Source organism: Dipodomys spectabilis, unplaced genomic scaffold (genome assembly GCF_019054845.1).
Source record: "Dipodomys spectabilis isolate Male_0828 unplaced genomic scaffold, ASM1905484v1 ptg000002l, whole genome shotgun sequence".
In the NCBI taxonomy this organism is placed as follows: domain Eukaryota; kingdom Metazoa; phylum Chordata; class Mammalia; order Rodentia; family Heteromyidae; genus Dipodomys; species Dipodomys spectabilis.
The window spans coordinates 46922056-46942314 of record NW_024870679.1 but is presented as its reverse complement, the minus strand read 5'-3'; the positions used below and the strand labels follow the sequence as shown (position 1 = coordinate 46942314).

Sequence of the window (20259 nt, the reverse complement as noted above, 5' to 3'; positions counted from 1 at the left end):
TACTCTACTTTCACCAAAGGACTGGTCTACCTGTCCTATCTATCCTCCAAATTGAATGATGCTATATCTCAAGTGGACTTAATTGACATCTACAGTTTTCCACCCAACAACAACCCAGTATATATTTTTCTCAGCAGCTCATGGAAGTTTCTCCAAAACAGATCACATCATGGTTCATACAAAGAATTTAAGTAAATACGGGAGTACTGACATAATCCCTTGTATTCTAACCGACCATAGTGGAATCAAGCTAGTTCTCAATAACAAAGCATACCGTAGAGGAAATTGAATAGCATACTTCTGAGCAATACCTGGGTCACAGAAGAAATTAAAAAGTTCCTACAATTCAGTGAAAATGAATACACATCACAAAGAAATCTGTGGGACATGGCAAAATCAGGCCTGAGGGGCAAATTTATTGCTCTCAGTGCACATATCAAGAAAACAGAGACAGACCAAGTAAATAATACAACTAAAACTGCTAGAAAAGCAAGAAAAAGCTGAACCCAAAGTTACTAGATGGAATGAGATAACCAAAATAAGAGCTTAAACGAACGAGACAGAGACTAAGAAAACTATAAATAATGTTAATAAAACAAAAAGCTGTTTTTTTTTAACAAATCAATAAAATTGATGGACCTCTGGCAAGATTAACTAAAAAACGAGAGGAGACTCAAATCAATAAGATCAGGGATGCCACAGGAAAAATTACAACAAACATCCAAGACATCCAAACAATTATAAAGAACTACTTCCAGAATCTATACTCACTAAGGAAGGAAAACCTAGCAGAAATGGATGAATTTTTAGAGAAATACAAACTACCCAAACTGAACCAAGAAAAAATAAATCAATTAAATAAGCCAATAACTTACAATGAGATAGAGGAAGCAATCAGAAGTCTTCTAACAAGGACCAGATGGATTCACTACGGAATTTTATAAGACCTTTAAAGAGGAACTAATACCCATTCTTCTCAAGCTCTTCGGAGAAACAGAAACAGTGAGCAGTCCCAAACTCATTCTATGAAGCCAATATCACACTCATCCCCAAACCAGGCAAAGAGCCAACAAAAAAAGAGAACTACAGACCAATCTCTTTGATGAATACAGATACAAATCTCCTCAATAAAATTTTAGTCAACAAAATCCAGAAACATATAAAAAAAAAATCACACATTATGACCAAGTAGATTTCATCCCAAAGATGCAGGGATGGTTTAACATACATAAATCAATAAATGTAACCCATCACATCAACAGATCCAAGATCAAGAACCACTTGGTGGGTGTGGAAAAGGTTTTTGATAAAATACAATATCCGTTCATGTTAAAAGCTCTGGAGAAAACAGGAATAGAAGAAATGATCCTTAAAACAATAAAAGCCATATATGACAGATCAATAGCCAATATTATACTAAACGGGGAAAAACTACAACCATCTCCTAAAATCAGGAACAAGGCAAGGGTGCCCTCTCTCCATTTCTCTTCAATACAGTTCTTAGCCAGAGCAATATGGCAAGAAAAGAACATTAAAGGGATCCGGATAGCTAAGGAAGAAATGAAACTATCCTATTTGTAGATGACATGATATTATACTTTAATGATCCCCAAAACTCCACTCATAAACTCCTAGAACTTATAAACCACTTCAGCAAAGTAGCAGGATACAATATTAACCCACAAAAATCATTTGCCTTTTTGCGCACCAACAATGTACAATCAGAAGGGAAATCAACCAAGTAAACAACGCCATTCACAACCTCAAAAAAAATATTTAGGAATTAACTAAAACAAAGATGTAGAGGACCTATTTAGTGAAAACTATAAAAGCCCAAAGAAGTGGTGCTGTGGCTCAAGTGGTAGAACGCTCGCCTTGAGCTGAAGAGCACAAGGACAGCGCCTAAGCCCAGAGTTCAAGCCCCACGACAAAAAAAAAAAAAAACAGAAAAAACAAAACCTTAAAGGGGCTGGGAAGGTGGCTCAATGGTAGAGCGCTCGCCTTGCATGCATGAGGCCCTGGGTTCGATTCCTCAGCACCACATAAACAGAAAAAAAAGCAGGAAGTGGCATTGTGTCTCAAGTGGTAGAGCGCTAGCCTTGAGCTGAAGAGCTGAGGGACAGCGCCCAGGCCCAGAGTTCAGGCCCATGACCGGATTGGCCGCCCCCCCCCCCAAAAAAAAGCCCAAATAAAGAAATCATAGAGGACACCAAGATATGGAAAGAGCTTCCATGTTCTTAGATAGGCAGAATTAATATAGTGAAAATGACCATACTGCCAAAAATGATACACAAATTCAATGCAATTCCCATAAAAATTCCAATGACATTCTTTACTGAAATAGAGAAAACAATCCAAAATGTATACGGAACAGCAAAAGACCTAGAATAGCCAAAGAAATTCTAGGCAAAAGATACAACGTGGGAGAGATCAAGATACCATATTCCAAGCTCTAGTATAGACAAAGACAGCTTGGTATTGGCATAAAACAGACCTGAAGACCAATAGAACAGATTAGAAGATCCAGTAATAAAATCACATACCTATAGTCAGCTGATATTTGGCAAAGGAGCTAAAGACATACAGTGGCAGAAGCAAAGCCTCTTCAACTACTGGTGCTGGGAAAACAGGGAAGCCACATGCAGAAAACTAAAAGTAGACCCCAGCCTGTCACCATGCACTAACATCAACTCAAAATGGATTAAAGACCTTAACATCAAACCTGAAACTCTGAAACTACTGCAGGACAGAGTAGGAGAGACACTTGAACTTATAGGCACAGGCAGAAACTTCCTAAACACAGTCCCAGGGTCACAACAAATTAGAGAGAGGCTCAACAAATGGGACTACCTTAAAATAAAGTTTCTGCACAGCTAAAGACATAGCTACCAAACTAGAAAGACAGCCAACTAATTGAGAAAATATTTACCAGCAACATATCAGACAAAGGCCTAATATCCATCATATACAGGAAACTCAAGAAACTGATCCCTCGCATATCTAACAAACCAATAATTAAATGGGCAAGGGAGCTAAAGAGAGACTTCTCAGAAGAGATAAAAATGGCAAAGAAATACATGAGGAAATGTACATTATCCCTGGCTGTAAAGGAAATATAAACAAAAACAACCCTGAGATACCACCTTACCCCAGTCAGAATGGCCCACATCCTAAATTCAGCCAATGACAAATGCTGGTGGGGATGTGGAGAAATGAACTCTATTGCATTGCTGGTGGGAATGTACACTAATACAACCACTTTGGAAAACAGTTTGGAGGTACCTCAGAAAGCTAAATATAGACCTCCCCTAAGACCTAGCCATACCACACCACTACCCTGAGCAACAGGAACCATGATACAAGGACACATGCACCTCCATGTTCATTGAAGTACTGTTCACAATAGCCAAGATATGGAAACATCTCAGATGCCCTACTATAGATGAATGGATCCAAAAACTATGTTACCTTTACACAATGGAATATTATGCAGTCATTAGAAAGGACAAAATAACGGCATTCACAGGGAAATGGATGGAACTAGAACAAATAATTTTGAGTGAGGTGAGCCAAGAACAGAGAGACAAATGGCACATGGTCTCCCTGATATGTGGATGTTAAATCCAAAATGCAAGGAGATATGACAAAGTAAACAGGACTCAAGAAACAAAGGACCTCCACTCAATTCGTTGTATCATTTCTAAATGACTCCATGTTCTTGACCACACACACACACACACACACACACACACACACACACACACACACACACACACACACACACACACACACACACACACACACACACACACACACACACACACACACACACACACACACACACACACACACACACACACACACCCCCCCCCCCTGAGGAAAGCTAGGAGGAAAGCACAGAATCAGAGTGAAACAGGAAAATATATAACAGACTAGCCCATAAGCTGCATAGGACTTAGATGAAAATGAACTACATAACTCAAGGGCAGTGATGGAAGGGAGGGAATGAGAGGGAAAGAAGGAACAGCTTATACTAAGCAAAAGGAGAGTAATGTACATATCACCCAGGGTGGAAGAAAAAAGTTGTATTGTCAAAGCTCATAGAATTCACAAATATTATAGACCATGATAATGACAATTTGCCTTGTGAAGGTTAAAATGTGTTTGTGAGTTTAAGTATCATCACTATCTCACAATAGTGTGAAATTTGTGGAATTTATGTAATCAGTTAATCTCAATAAAAAATTACATAAAAAAAGAAATAAGCAAACTATGGGCAGATGGAAGTAAAGTGATAAGAGATTAGGTAGTCATTTGAAGATTGTCACTGACTACCTAGAGACTTAAAGGATAAATAAACAATCAACTGTACTACTTGGACTTATTTCTGATGAGCGGCTATTTATTTTATGTATTTTTGTTGTTGTTGTTGGTCATGGGGCTTGAACTCTGGGCCTGGATGCTGTCCCTCAGCTCTTCAGCTCAAGGTGAGCACTATACCACTTGAGCCACAGGGCCAATCCAGTTTTCTGGTGGTTAATAGATAAGAGATAAGAGTATCCCGTACTTTCTTGTCTGGGCTGACTTTGAACCATGATCCTCAGATCTCAGCCTCCTAAGTAGCTAGAATTATATGCGCCCTGCTTGGCATTTATTTTTAAAAATTAAGGACAGTGTAAGATTAAAAGCAGAGACATCCATGTGACTTGTGACATGAAGGTAAAAAACATCTAATACCAAGGTATGCTAAAAGAGAAGCATAATAAGTTTTAATTCCAAGTAACAAAAGTATTATTTATAAATATCAAAAACTCTGGTTGGTGCTGGGCACTGTTGGTGTATGTATACCTAGAATACTAACTACTACCTAGAATACTAACTACTAAGGAGGCTAAGATCTGAGGATCATGGTTTGAAGACTGCCAGAACAAAAATGTCTTGAGACTCTATGTCCAATTAATCAGAAAGGCAGGGAAAGAAAAACAAAGCAAAACAAAACAAAAAAACAACAAAAACTGAACTGGAGGCATAGCTCAAGTAGTGGAGTACCAGCAATGAGCAAAAAAGCTCAGTTAGGGTTCAAGGCCCTGAACTCAAGCCCCAGTACACACAAACCCACACCTATATGTGCACCCCCCCCCCCCCACACACAAATAACTCTATTGCCTGGTGCTCGCAATCCTAGCTACTCAGAAGGCTGAGATCTGAGGATAGAGCTCAATGCTAGCCTAGGCAGGAAAGCTCTTGAAAGTTTTATCTCCAATGAACTATCAAAAAAGCCAGAAACAGAGCTGTGGCCAAGCAGTAGAACATTAGACTTGAGCAAAAAAAAAAAGCTTGGGATAGCACCTAAGCCCCAAGTTCTAGCCCCAGGACTTTTACCAAAACCAAAAACCAAAACCAGCTGGGCACTGGTAGCTCACACCTGAGATCTGAGGATTGTGATTTGAAGCCAGCCTGGGTAGAAAAGTCCCCACGAAGAGACTTAGCTCCATTAACCACTCAAAAACTGGAAGTGGTGCTGTGGCTCAAGTGGTGGAGCAATAGCCTTGAGCACAAAGAGGCTCAGTGACAGCACCCAGGCCCTGAGTTCAAAGCCTCACAACCACCAACCAACCAATCACACCCATACCCACAACCCCACACAGACACAACCCCAAAACCAACAAAACGAACAAACTACCACCACCACCAACAAACCCAACTGTGGTTGGCTTATAGGAACCTAAATCTGTTTGGAATTGCAATTGTACTACAATAGAACAAACTACACAGATCAGTGAGTCTTCTAGTACTTTGAAATTTATGAGTAGCAGAAGCTCATTTCCAGAGTGATTCTTGTTATAAAGAACATGTCTAAAAACTTATTACTCTTTAAATAAAAGCTATCAAACACCTTCCAAAGCAGTACATGAGTCATTAAGGAGCTTTAAAAGTGCTCAGGAATATGAAAACATAGGACAAAACAAACTTCTGACCCATTCATCAAAACCCCTCCAGTTTTACCTGGCTGCTGCCTTGCTGAGTAGTTCAGTCCATCGACTTTCAAGACTCTCCAACTGCCCAGTGATTTTCTCTCTATCAGCCAGTTCGGCTGACTGAGCTATTCTACCTCCTTCAGCTTGAAGCATGTCTACTGTGGCCTTTCGATCATCTAGTAGCCTCTGGAGCAACTACAGTATATGTGTTTAAAGAGAATGGAAAGTAACAACATAGGGTTATTTTCAAATCTGAAATAGGAGGAAAAAATTAAAGCAATCCATAATCCTTCCCACCAAATTCTAGGCTTAATTTAATAATGTGTTTTTGTCCATCCTTCAGACAGAAGCATGAGAACACAGTTCCAACCACCTCTCACAAAGTTTTTACACTTAAGTTTTTAAACAGTGCTTGTGATTGCTGTTATATAAAAACAGATTTCTTTTGTTTGCATAAGAAAAAAAGAGCATTGAAAAATCAGTATAGGGCTAGGCATGGTAGTTCATGCTTCTCATCACAGCTTCTTAGGAGGCAGAGATGGAGAAGATCAGTTTTGAAGCCAGTTGGGGCTAAAAGTAAGACTTTGTCTCAATGATTAAGTCAGCCACATTGGCATACTCCTGGGATCCCTGCTATGTGAGGTAATAGGATAGCAGACTGGGGTTGGCCCTGGGCAACCTGAGGTTTGGGAGGCTTGGGGTTTAAGACCAGCCTGGGCATACATGAGAGACCCCTTTTCAACCTACAGCTGAGCACAGTGGTGTACACTGATTATCTCAGTTATGACAGGAAGCCTAGAACAGGTGCATTGGAATCCACTCTCAAAAATAAACAGAGTTGGGAAAACATGGGTGAAGATGTGGCTCAGTAAAGTCTGCCTAGCAAATGTGATGCATACATACACATATTCCATAAGTATGGTAAAAAATACCTTAGCCTGACTGAGGTAATCATTTGATAATGCATATAAATATTAAAACATTGCCTTAAATATGGACAACTTTTGTCATATGCCTCAATGAAGCTGGAAAAATGAAATTTCCTTTAGGATAAACATTTTTAGATAGAAACATTGACATAAGAATTAAATAAAAATATACATAGAAACTTTTACATTCTATACAACAATATTTAGAATATTGCTGATGGTAAAACACTAGAAAGCTTTTAACATTAAGCTGTGGATGAGACTTTGAAATAGCTCAGTCTAGTTTAGTCTAATATACACCATAGTAAGCTAGTAAATTAAATAGTAAGCTAGTAAAATCAATTTCCACCTTCCCTTTTTCTCTCAGTGATACAGGGTCTCACTATGTACCCTTTCCTGGCCTTGAACTCAACCCTTCTTCCTCAACTTCCTGAATGTTGGATGCACTCATGATTACAGGCATGCATCAACATGTCTGGCTCAATTTCTACTTTTCAAGAGAACATAAAGTAGGTAAAGATTTTTCTGACTTGCTCTTTAAACTATAAGCAAATGTATCATTTGCCACTCCCTACAGTTGTTTCAGTTCACTGTCCCCGCATTCTTACCTTCTGTTCTTGGATCTGTGCTTTTACCACTTTGTACTCAGCAGATGGAGGTTTCTGATTGGCTATGAGCTCCTCAGTATCTGCCAACCAACTGAGCAATGGCTCCAAGGCATCTTGAAACTTCCCACAATGCAGCAAAGCCTCCTGTAGTTGGGCAATTCTTTGTGCAACCTGTGTCATCAAAGGGAAGCTTATTATGAGAAAAGAGGTTTTAAATTACTGACCCCCTTTAAAACTACAGATTGCAAGCACTAAGTTTTTATTACATTCAGGTTCTAGAGAAACTTTAGATTTAGAAACTTTATTTTTTATTTTTTTTGGGTCCAGTTGTGGGGCCTGAACTCTGAGCCTGGGCACTGTCCCCCAGCTCTTCAGCTCAAAGCTAGCTCTCTACCCCTTGAGCCACAGCACCACTACCAGCTTTTTTTTTGCTTATGTGGGGCTGAGGTATCGAACCCAGGGCCTCATGCATGCAAGGCAAGCGCTCTACCACTGAGCCACCTTCCCAGCCCTAGATTTAGAAACTTTAGATTCAATGCCTTCTGGTCCCAGCACTCTTGTTACCTGCTTGTAACTTACCTTTTTATTCAGTGTGTTCCATCGAGCATTGATCTCATCCATGTCATGTTCTAAACCCTGCACATCACAGTTTTTTCCTGCACTCTGAATTAATCCCTGGCCAAGTCCATTCACCTGCTGCAATTTCATCTGAAGAGGATCCACTTGTTCTTTCTGAAACATCTGAATAATTGCAAACCAAGATTTAATCATACAGGAGGCTGAGATCTAAGGATCGCTATTCAAAACTGACTCAGGCAGGAAAGTGCATGAGACTCTTACTTCCAATTAACTACCAAGAAGATGGAAATGAAGCTATGACTCAAAGTTGTAGAGCACTACTAGCCTTGATCAGTGCCCATCAGAAGGGTCAGCACACACACACAAAAATAGAATCTATGGTTGGGTGAGTAAGTAGAGAAGGAAAATCCCAGTAAAGACTGAAAAGGGAAGCTACAAAGGTAATTACCAGTGACCTTTACTTTGTACTATAATTTGATTATGCCACGTTTTGTTTGGTAACATTACAAAGTAGAGTTCAGCTAAAATTATTTGTTTCTCCAATAACATGGATCCCAGAAAAAAAAAAAGTGCCATAACTCTATTTTGTAACATTAAAGATACTATATTAAAGCCTGGAATAGTGGCTCATGTCTCTAATCTTAAACTACATGGGAAACAGAGCTCTGGGGATTGAAGTTAAAAGGAAAAACGAGTTCCAAAGGTTGGGCATAGTGGTATACACCTGTCCTAAGCTACAGCAGGACAATGTTTGTATGCAATAGCATATGCTTGTTATCCTAACAACACAAATAAAAGGCTCATAGTCCAGGCCAACCCAGACATATCAAGATATACCTTGAAAATTATCAATACTAGCCAAGTGCTGGTTGCTTATGCCTGTAATCCTTGCTACTCAGAAGGTACCTTGAGGATGGCTTGAAACCAGCCCTGCAGAAGTTTTGTAAGACTCAATCTCCCAATTAACAAAATCCAAGACTGGAGGTGTGGCTCAAGTGGTGGAAAGCTGAGTGTAAGTGTAAAGCTCTAGGCTCAAGCCCCAGGATTTTAGAAGAAAAAAAATACCCTGAAGAAAAATCTGTAGAAAGGGAAAGGCTCTGAAATTTAAAGGTGTTCTGGTGTGATAAAAATGATGGCTGGTGATGGGAGGTGGCAAGAGTTTGAAAGGCAAAGAACCAATTACACATAGAAAAGATGTCAAGTCCACACAAGAAGAGCCCCTTTTGCCCAGTAATCAAACCTGTCTTATACTACAGCTGGCAATAAAAAATCTATTTGCTACTTATAGGTAAGTTTAAATAAACTTTAATAAATAAAAAATTAGGGCTGGGAAGGTAGCTCAGTGGTAGAGTGCTTGCCTTGCAAGCCTGAGGCCCTGGGTTCGATCCTCAGTACCACATAAGAAAAAAGAAAAAAAGCCAGAAGTGGCGCTGTGGCTCAAGTGGTAGAGCACTAGCCTTGACCTGAGGAGCTGAGGGACAGCGCCCAGGTGCAGAGTTCAGGCCCCACAACCGGACCCCCGACCCCCCAAAAAATAAAATAAATAAAAAACTACATTCCTGGGCTGGGAAGGTAGCTCAGTGGTAGGGCGCTTGCCTTGCAAGCCTGAGGCCCTGGGTTCGATTCCTCAGTACCACATAAGCAAAAAGAAAAAAGCCAGAAGTGGCGCTGTGGCTCAAGTGGTAGCGTGCTAGCCTTGAGCTGAAAGCTGAGGGACAGCGCCCAGGCCCCACGACTGGATCAAAAAAAAAAAAAAAAATTACATTCCTAGTCATCTTTCATGTGGTCAGCAGCCACATGTGGCAAGTGCCTACCATGCAGGGTAACTGAGAACAACATCATATTAGCAGGAAGTTCTATTGGATAGTGCTACAAATGATATAGAAAATATATTTAAATTACCTAATAGCCAACCTCTCTTCTTGTTCAAATGAATGTTTTGTTTACAACTGGAAGTGTGGCTCAGTGGTAAACTGCCTGTATAGCAAGTGGCAGGCCTGAGATGCCATCAATGAATTCAAACCCCAATACCATCACCAAAACAAAACCTTTCCTTTACAAATACTTCCTGTAAAAGTATTAAGATAGTTCTTCAACTTTCCACCTCCAGACTGGATTAAGTTGACTAGGACAACAATTTTCAGAAGTTGAAAACAAAGTAAAGTACTTCTATTAGCTAGATATTTATTTTGAATACAAACACACAGAACATTAATGAAAGTAAATCTGAAAACACTTGTTCTCTTAGCTCCAAAATAGAGCACTTTTGCAAAATAGCTTTAGTTGCTTATAGCTACATTTAAAATTCCTATTCTGTAGCATTTCAGTTAATAAAACTGGGCAGTGCCTTGTTATTAACTAAGTAGCAATGACATTTTCCAGAGCAGTATATTTGTAGAATTGTTTTAAGACTGTAAGATGAAACAAGGACATAAAGCAGAATATCTACCAAAGAACTTCAAACTCTATCTTTGGTAATAATGCATTCTCTAGTTTCAAGCTGATTTGAATCTTTTGGCTGACAGTCCATCTCTTGAATCAGACCACCATCCTGGCTATTTGTTGGTTATTTTGAGATGGAATCTCATGGACTTTTCTGCCTGGGCTTCCAACCTCAATCCTCCAGATCTCAGCCTCTTAAGTAGCTAGGACTAGAATGTGTGCCACCACTCATTTCATTGATTTTTTTTTTTTTTTTGTGCTAGTCCTGAGGGTCGAACTCAGGGCCTGGGCTCTGTCCCTGAACCTTTTTGTGCTCAAGGCTAGTACTCTACCACTTGAGCCACAGTGCCACTTCTAACCTTTTCTGTTTATTTGGTACTGAGGAATCAAAACCAGGGCTTCATGCATGCTAGGCAAGCACTCTACCAGTAAGCCACATTCCCAGCTCTCATTGATCTTTTTGTGATATCCTTTGTTCTTTTTTCCTTTCCTTCCAGATTTGCAAGTGTTGGGAGCCTCTAGGGGTAGAGATAAGGGAAAGAGTGTTAGCCTTAGGCCCTCTCTTTCTATATCCTTTCTGAACAATCATATCCATATCTATGATTTTAATTTGTATGTGTATGTGTGTGCATGTGTGCGTCCTCATGTGCCAGTCCAGGGGCTTGAACTCAGGGCATGGGTACTGCTATTCATGAGGGGTTTTTTGCTCAAGGTTTGTACTCTCCCACTTGAACCACAGCTCTACTTCTGACTTTTTATAGCTAATTGAAAATAAGAGTCTCAGGGATTTTCTTTCCCAGTCTGGCTTTGAATTTCAATCCTTAAATCTCAGTCTCCTGAGTAGCTAGAATTATAGACATGGGCCACTTATGCCTTACTTTATACAGTTTTAAATATTAACCCCAATAAATGTTTATAATTATAAATTTCTATCTTTTTTTAGCTTCAGATTTATATATCCAACTGCTTTCTTATTAATGCTCAGACATCTTTCTTATTATTGCTCAGACATCTTGAATCTAACAGTTCCAAATACAACAGTACCTCTCAGTTTCTCTTCTCTAAAATTTCTTCCTCCCTCAACTAACAACTTCCTATAACATCTATTTGGCTTACAAATCAGTATTTATAAGTCATCCTTGATCATTTTCTCTGCCTAATCCCTTATACAAAAGCCATTATCAAGTCTTGTTAGTTCTACTTCCTAAATATACTTTGACTCCATCTGTGGTCTTCAAATACACTTTTTCTCTGTTCTTATTTCTAAATTTTCTCACAGTTTGTGAGAAATGTATCATTTTTTGCTTAATGTCTGCCTCCCCATAAGTTCCATCAGGGCAGGAACCATACCAATTGTATTCACCGCAAGAAGCCAGGATTTGAAAGAATGGGCACTAGTATTTATTTCATGAATGAATGAATGACTCTACATAGAAATGGTTTTCAGGAAGTCAAACCAACGCAAGAAAGTTCTGTAGATCAGCTAGGCATTCAAACACTGAACTGGTCAGGTGTTGATGACTCACACTTATAATCCTAGCTACTTGAAAGTTGATGTCTGAGGATCACGGCTCAAAGTCAGCCCAGGCAAGAGCCTCTTGTCTCCAATTAACCACCAAAAAGGCCAAAAGTGTAGCTGTGACTCAAGTGGTAAAGCACTATGCTTCAGCACAAAAACTCAGGGACAACATTCAAAGCCCTGAGTTCAAAACCCTAAGATCAGCAAAAAAAAAAAAAAAAAAAAAAAGAAGCCTATCAAACATTGAACTGTTGGTGTGGTTCTCTTCAATTTTTGCTTAAAATTACTGGCAAAATTTAATCTTATAAAACCCCTACTGTGCACAAAACTTTTTTCACCCCTTCCTTTGAACTAGTGATTTGGAATCTGTAAGTGGGTGAAAATAACCACAGATTGTTCTCAGTGGGCTCAGATCCCACTACAGAAACAGCAAGCTTAGGCATTTTGCAGCCAAACTATAACTGGCTATTTGGAAAGTTTATGTCTATCAGGCTGCAAGAATGGCTCAAGTGGTAGAGCACCACACTAGCAAGTGTGAGGCCAAGGTCAAACTCTACTACTACCCGAAAAAGGATACACACACATATATTTGTGCAGGCAAAAACAGCTGGGAGATAACCTGGTCCAATTCCATGAGACAACTGAGCCTATTTCTGATTTATAATCTGCCACACAGAAAGTTTGCTAACTTAGAACCTATTGGCACTCAAGATTGTCAAAATTCAGCAGCAGATCATCTGACACAAGGTAGGAGGGAATTACAGTCAACAAAGCACAGAAGTGGAGGTAGAAATCTTTTTTTTTTTTTTTTGGGTCCGGTCGTGGGGCCTGAACTCTGGGCGTGGGCACTGTCCCTCAGCTCTTCAGCTCAAGGCTAGCACTCTACCACTTGAGCCACAGCGCCACTTCTGGCTTTTTTCTTTTTGCTTATGTGGTGCTGAGGAATCGAACCCAGGGCCTCAGGCATGCAAGGCAAGCGCTCTACCACTGAGCCACCTTCCTAGCCCAGAGGTAGAAATCTTTTAAGTAAAAAAACTGCCTCCTGCAGCATTCTGGAAGGTATGTTAAAGGGGTTTGTTTGTTTACTGTGTAGATCCTGGGGCTTGAACTCAGAGCCCTGGGTGCTGCCTGAGTTTTTTGTTCAAGGCTAGTGCCTTCCTACTTGAGCCACATCTCCACTTCTGGCTTTTTGGTGGTTAAATGGCATTAAGAGTCTCACAGACTTTCCTGCCCAGACTGGCTTCAAACTTTGATCCTCAGGTCTCAGTCTTCTGAATAGCTAGGATTACAAGTGTAAGCCACTGCCATCTGGCCGGTAGCTGCATTTTTAACTGGCCATCTAGTAGTCTAAAGTTCTACAATGTAGTAGATAACTCATTTTTTATTTTTATTTTTTTGTAACATTCACTGATGTTAATGAGAGTGATACTCATTCAGTAAACAGTGAGTGCCTACTATGGTTTGGGACCTTTGGATCTAGGAAGCCCTAACAACTCTCTTAGTTATCCTTGACTGCATCAGACTAAACCTCTGAATCCTTCACTTTTTACTAGTGACCAAAATGACACTTAGCAGAAGAAAGTAGCTGATTTCAAATTCCTTTGACTAGGAGGGTTCAATGATGTAAAACACAGTTTTCAACTATTTCCTAACACATTCTGTCATCTAAAATTTAGAATCTTAGAACTAAAAGCCAGCTCTATTATACACTTGTAATCCCAGCACTCAGGAGGCTAAGGCAGAAGGATCTCAGAGTGAGACCAGTATGGGCTACAGAGTAAATCTAGGTAAAAGCTAGACCCTGTGACAAAACAAAAACAAAACAAATCTTAGAGCTAAGACAGACCTAAGGAATCTCTTACTTTATAGACTCTAAGAAATAAGGGCTCCAGGAAAAGAAAATGACTTGCTTAAGGACACCAAGACAATTTTACAAGATGACTAAAATACTACTTAGTGTTCCATAAGTATTATGCCTCTGGCTTTAAGAAACATACCCATGTACCTTTAAAAAGCTCTCATATATCTCTGTACTGCTTTCACCCAAACTGCTCTGGTGAATTCTAGCTAACCAAAGTATCTATTTTAAGGGAAAGGGAAGAATGTAGCCAGTGATTGAAATTTTACACATCTACTGCTTTAAATGCACTGTCATTTTATCCTTACAATCCTCATACCTTATCAAAAGAGGAAACTGAAGACTCAGAATATCTAAGTAATTATCCTTAAGTGACTAAATAGTAATCCAGATCTCACTCAAAGCTCACACTCTGGCCTCTGCCTAACTATTGATATCATCAATGAGTACTCAGTTTCTTGATTAAAGAAAGAACAGCTGAGAAGTGGTAGAGTGGTAGAGTGCTTACCTTGCATGCATGAAGCCCTGGGTTTGATTCCTCAGCACCACATAAGCAGAAAAAGCCTGAAGTGGTCCTGTGGCTCAAGTGGTAGAGTGCTAACCTTGAGCTGAAGAGCTAAGGGACAGCACCCAGGCCCAGAGTTCAGACCCCACAACAGACAAACAAAACAAAACAAAAACAAAACCCCACAACCTATGTATTTCAAAGGCAGAATCACACTTTGCTGCTAATCATCTTTTTAAAAAGGTAAAGCTACAACTTTTTACATCATGGTTGCCACTGTTGCTTATGGTATATGAATTATAGTTTTTCACCAAACAAAATTAAAAAGACACACTTTTCCCCTACACTCAACTGAAAAATAAAGAAACTGTAAGCCCACGGGCACAAAATGAACAAAACAGAGGACTAGCTATGTCATTTCTCATTAACACCAAGTTAGAGTTCTTGTAAATCTCACTTTACTCTTTAGATCCTTTCTGGCAGCAAAATGAACAATTACCTCATTTGAATTTAATCCATCAGTTGCAGCCAAAGGAACTTTCTCATGTAGAGCTGTGCCAGTCACTTCTTTTATTCCAAATGCTGAAGAATCAAGGTCTTCCTTGATCCTCATTTCAGTGAGGGAAGCCTCCTCATGAAAAGAGGTTCCTTCTTCTGAGAAAGGCACTGAATCAGTTTGGGCAGTACTTCCCTGGAAGGGTTCACCAGTGGTAAAAACCTCCTCCAAAGGAGGCACTGCAGCAGCTGGGATAGCAGGTCCTTCTGGGGTGAATACACTAACAGGCTTTGTTGGGGTGGGTTCTGAAGGAGCTGGGGTTGCAGAGTCCTCTGCATCAGACTCTGTAAACGCAGTATCAGGCTCCTCTGGGGAGGGCACTGCAACAGCTAAGGCATTAGGCTTCTCTGGGGTAGAAGGCCCTGCGAGAGTTAGGGCAGCAGGCTTCTCTGGGGTGGTGGGCACTGCAGTATTTGAGGCAACAAGCTCCTCTGGGGTGGTGGGCCCTGCAAGAGCTGGCAGTGCAGTTTCCTCTGTGGCAGCTGGCCCTGAAGGATCTGGTTCACAAACTTTATCAACTGGAGAATCGGGATCCTCTGGGATGGGCCCTGAGGCAGCTAGAGTGCCAAGCCCTTCTGGGGTGTCATCCTCCTCTGCGATGGGTACAGTAGCCGTTGAAGTAGTCCTCTCTAAGGAAGACTCTGCAACAGCTGACATATCCTCCTCTGTGATGGCTGCAGCAGCAGCAGCTAGAGCAGTCTTCACTAGAGAGGATACTACAGCAGCTGGAACAGGACCCTCAGGAGCAGTCACTGCAATAGTTAGGGGGGCAGCTCTCTCTGAGGCTAGTATTGGAAAAGCTGTGACTTCCTCTTCTAAGGTGACCACTTCAGTGGCTGGGATACACGTGTCTATAGTGGCCACTGAGGCAACTGGGATGTCCTCCACTGAGGTCTCTATAGCAGCAGCTGAGATAGCAGGCCCCTTTGAGGCAGACACTGCAATAACTGAGATGTCTTTTAGGGTGGGCTCTGTAACAGTCAGGGCACGTATCTGTTGGTTAGATGTCCATTCCTCTAAAACTGGCTCAGTATTACTAGCTTTGGTAACCGGTTCCTCTGGGAAAACATTCAGGCATGAATCTGAATCTCGCATTTCCCTTTCCTCTCTCTGTGATGATGCTAGGTCCAGCTCAGGCTTTTTATCACTCATAGCTTCCACTCCATCTCTTTTATGTCTCAGTTCTCTAGTCAGCAGGTGTAAACCCAGAACTTCTGCCTCTAAAGATTTTCTCTGGAGATCCTGGAAGATTTGCTCTGGGAAGCTTCCACTCCCCCAGAGCTTGGCTTGATAATCCAGCTCTTTTGCCTCACTGTCCTCCTCATCACAAACTTTTTCTGTGGACAATACACATGAGTCCGCATTTCCCAAGCACATCACATTGCTAGTTTCTTTATCAATAGCTTCTTTCTCACTTTTCAAATGAATCTCACCTGTTAATAAACTTGAATCAGATGACAACACCTCTATTTCAGGTCTTGAGGTAACATCTCTTAGTTCAGATCTAAATGCAAAACTAAGGGAGAACCTCTCAATAGTCTCTTCCACATTCCCCTCATTTTGACTGCATTCTACTTGGGACAAATTGCCATTTTCTTTGACCACTTCAGAAGCAAAAGATAATTTTTCTTCACAAGAAGTGTTATGATCAGAGTTCAGAAATCCTACTGTGTCCAACTCGCCTAGTGATTCCAGATCACCTGGAGACTTATATTTCCCTACACCCCCAAGGTTAAAAGGCACTTTTTCACAGTCCTTGCAAATGTCCCTTATATCAGGATAGGCAGTAAATTCCACAGCATTAGGTACCTGGGAAGAATCCAGGGTATTAATATATTCGCAATCCAATCCAATATCATGGTCCTTTACTTTTATATTTAAAAGGTCTGTGTTCTGTTCCTTATCTAAGGCAGCCCCTGAAAAATGGCTAATTATAAGTGTATTTTCGGCATTCTGGGATGAGGCCAGCCCTTCAGAAGAGGCTTCATTCTGTAGTTCATCTGAAGTACCTTCACATAAACACTCCTTTTCAAGTTCAAGAAACATCTGTACTGAATCTGTGTCAGAGAGCTGCTCTGCATCAACAGGACATTCTAATTCTAAGACAAGATCTTCTAGCTCCTGAACAGTTCTGGTTTTCATCTCATCAATTGAACCCTCACCTGCAAAAACACAACTGCAATCCAGGGGTATATCCTTGGGAGAGGAAGCCAGTTGACCTCCAGCTGGCTGTGAGTCTTCAGAGCAAGAAATCTGATCAATGGCTACATGGTCAAAAGTCCCCAAGACAGCAGCTAAGCAATCAGTTACAGCCTCCACCACTGCTACTGTGTTTGCTTGTTCTCTTTCTTCAAAAATGTCTGCCAGGCTGTTCTTCTCATCTGCCATTAGAAGAGTCTTTCCTCCCGTCTCTGACAGTTTCTCTTCCTCCCATTCCTCTTCAGCCTCCATCATGATCCACCGCTCATCCTCCTCAAACTTCAGTTCAGACTCTGTTTTCTCTCTCAGGCTGGCAGTTATGAGAATGGGTAATGCTGGATCTAACAGCTCTTCACTCAGGCAAGGAGAGAGGGGTGGCATTTCCACAGTGCAGACTGGGTCTCCAAGTGGGTGCTGCTTCCCACTGAAACCTCCCTTAGCAGAACTTTTCATGGCCCTGGGCCAGGTTGCACTTGAGTATCTGTATTCCTGCATTTCATCTGTGTTACCACTTGCTGATGCAGCTTCTGATACCAAAGGCTGGAATTCATGTGGAGAGCTCTCACTGTGCTGCTGGAATCTGAAGTCCTGGCAGTCTCCACTTCCATTTTTCACATCTTGCACTTCTGGCAGAGCCATGCATTTGGACACATGTTCCAGAGTTACTGACTCTGACTGAGGTTCCCTGTGGTCCAAATGACCAGAGCTTTCTGTCAATGCAGAACTGGATTCCTTCTTCTCTTGCAAGGAAGGATTTGAAGCACCAGCTTCTGAAACTTCACTAAGAGAAGCTTCCATCCTTTCTGCAAATTCTGGGAAATTAGGTGGCATGAAGGATTTCCATGATCTCCTGTTAACATTGTCTTTGCGTTCTGCATTTGGCCGCCTTCTGGGTGGCACAGGTGCTGACTTTTGCACATCATTGCTTAGTTTTAAGGCATCAAATATTATTCTCTCATCCAGCTTTTTGCCTTCTGGTGCTCTAGATTCAAAAACATTCGATGCTGCTCCTAATGTACCATTACTAGATATGGTACTACCTTCCATCTTTTCCATGGTGCTTTTTGAAGTCTGATTAAGCTTTGACCCCTGATCTATCTGTTCATTTATCCTCATTGTATCATATATAGATCGCTGTGGAACATAGCAATCCTCTATATAGCCATCCTCATCCTCCCCCTTCCCCAGGCAGGTAGGGTTCCTCCTTAAACAGTCTGGTCTGCTCAATGGTTTACCCATACTGTTTCAGTCAAGATGAACCTTCACTCTTGGCAAAAGCTGTTTTACAGGTTTCCTCAAAATACATTCTACATTAATTATAAATCCTTTCACATGTTTATTCTTCAAGCCACCAATTGCATCTGCTCTCCAGAAAGACCTGGGAGTTACACTTTGAAATCATTCTGGGAGAAGCTCTAAGACAAACAGCTTTCTCCTTGCAGACTAGCAGCTTCATAGTTACAGACAGATAAATGGTATAATTTAATCAACAAACGTAAGATAGTTCCTTGTATGGCTTCTATTTTTTTTAAATTTTTACTTAAGGAGCACTGCTCTTTCACATTCAGTCCACAAAAAAAAAAAAATCATTTGATATTGATAAGTCTTGTTCGGTATCTAGTTCCACTCACTTTTCACCAAAGCAGAGTTGGAAGCAGTGAATGTATACCTTGTCCTGTAATAACAATGCCAAAGTCTCCAGTCCTCAAGTATGGCCCAAGCTAAGAATTCCTTTCATTTTATCCTCTATTCCAGTTCTGGAGCGTCCAGCTGGTCTGAATTAGGCCTTCGTCTTCTCTAGTTGGGGTGTTTGCATTTGAACTGGGCTGGTCGGCGGATATTCCTGCAACTTTAAACACAGGAAGTCCTTCGTTCCGGGCCAGTTTGGGGTTTCCTGTCTCCAAAACATCATGGCATTGTTGCGGCTTCCAGGCCAAACCTACACCGTGGCCGCAAAACAAGGCGCGTGGAGAGCCCCGCGCCGGGCCTTTAGGAAGCTGGCAGGCTGCAGCAGCGGCGGCCAAGGGGCCGCTGAGGGGCTTGCTCGACACCACCCGTTCCTCCCTAGCTTGCCGCGCGCCCCGAGGGCCAGGGTCACCTCACCGCAGTCGGGCAGGTGGTTTCGGACCGCGCCGGCCTCTGGTCCCGCGCTCAGGAAGTTAGTTGGTCCCTCTGGCAGCTGAGTCCCGAGTGATGTGGGCGCCGCCTCCCCCGCCGCCGCCGCCAGTCCCCCGCCCGCAGCCTCCGTGCCGTGGGCTGCATGACAAGCAGCCGCCTCTATTCTCCGCCGCGCTGCGGGCCCCGCGGCCCCGTCGTCCTCCCTGCCCGCAGCTGTCACGGCACGCAAACTTCTGGCTGGGAACAAAAGGCTCCGCTCCGTCCGGGCGGGGGAAGAGCCGCCTGCCTTGTGCCGCGAGGCCCTTTCGTTCGCCGCTCGCTGGAAGTGCTGGGCCGGCGGGCGGCTCTCCTCCTGCTCCCTGCTCCGCCGCCGCCGCCGCGCTGCCCCGCCCGGGCAGCCCCCCCCTGGAAGCTGGGGAGCGCGCCGCGCCAAGAGCCCAGGGAGGAGGGCGGGGGCGGGGCTCAGGGGGGCGGGCCCGGGAAAAAGGAGACCCCGGAGGGGCGGCGGACAGGATTGGAGGCCTTGGCGCCGAGGGAGGGGCTTCTACCGGGTTCGGAATGAGGCATGGCGGGCGCCATCCGCTTGGCTCGGAAGCCCACGCCCAACGCGCCCCGGGGCCGAAGGCGAAGCCCCGCCCCCTGGGAGGGCGCCCGGCAGAGAGCCGCACCAACCGGAGCCTCCGCGTGCCCCGCAAATCCCCTGACAAAGGAGAGCCCAGCCTCCTTCCGCTGGCCCGGCCTCTTCTCACTCCCGGCTCCTTCCAACCCGTGGGCTCCGAGCCAGCCCAAGGGCGAACAAACCCAGAATGGGTGCCCCCGCCTCCCCGCTGCCAGCTGGTTCGCGCGAGGGCCACGCGGGGCTCCATCTGCTGGCAGGGTAGTGCAGTGTAGCGGGTCACCGGCAAGATTCTAGGCTCCCACTTGGCCGCCAAAGGTTATCCCTAGTCCTCCAATATCACCTTGTGCAC

The 20259-nt window shown here is 42.6% G+C and overlaps 2 protein-coding genes across 12 annotated transcripts in view; both read right to left on the bottom strand.

The window, feature by feature from the left end:
• Positions 1–20259, bottom strand: part of Macf1 (microtubule actin crosslinking factor 1) — a 364069-nt gene that overhangs the window by 61508 nt on the left and 282302 nt on the right. For all 11 annotated transcript variants that reach the window (XM_042674998.1, XM_042674983.1, XM_042675025.1 and 8 more), the window contains 3 exons: positions 8095–8256; positions 7516–7686; positions 6007–6173 (listed from right to left, as the gene is read on the bottom strand). In XM_042674998.1, coding sequence (XP_042530932.1) covers positions 6007–6173; positions 7516–7686; positions 8095–8256 — 500 coding nt within the window. The remainder of the gene's footprint in view (positions 1–6006; positions 6174–7515; positions 7687–8094; positions 8257–20259) is intronic.
• Positions 14843–19637, bottom strand: Kiaa0754 (KIAA0754 ortholog). The gene has a single exon (XM_042675084.1). The coding sequence runs from the start codon at positions 18410–18412 to the stop codon at positions 14843–14845; it is 3570 nt and encodes a 1189-aa protein (XP_042531018.1). The 5' UTR covers positions 18413–19637.

Bases quoted from the DNA above. Each gene is read 5' to 3' on its own strand.
- Kiaa0754 (XM_042675084.1), bottom strand. From the start codon at position 18,412: ATGGGTAAACCATTGAGCAGACCAGACTGTTTAAGGAGGAACCCTACC.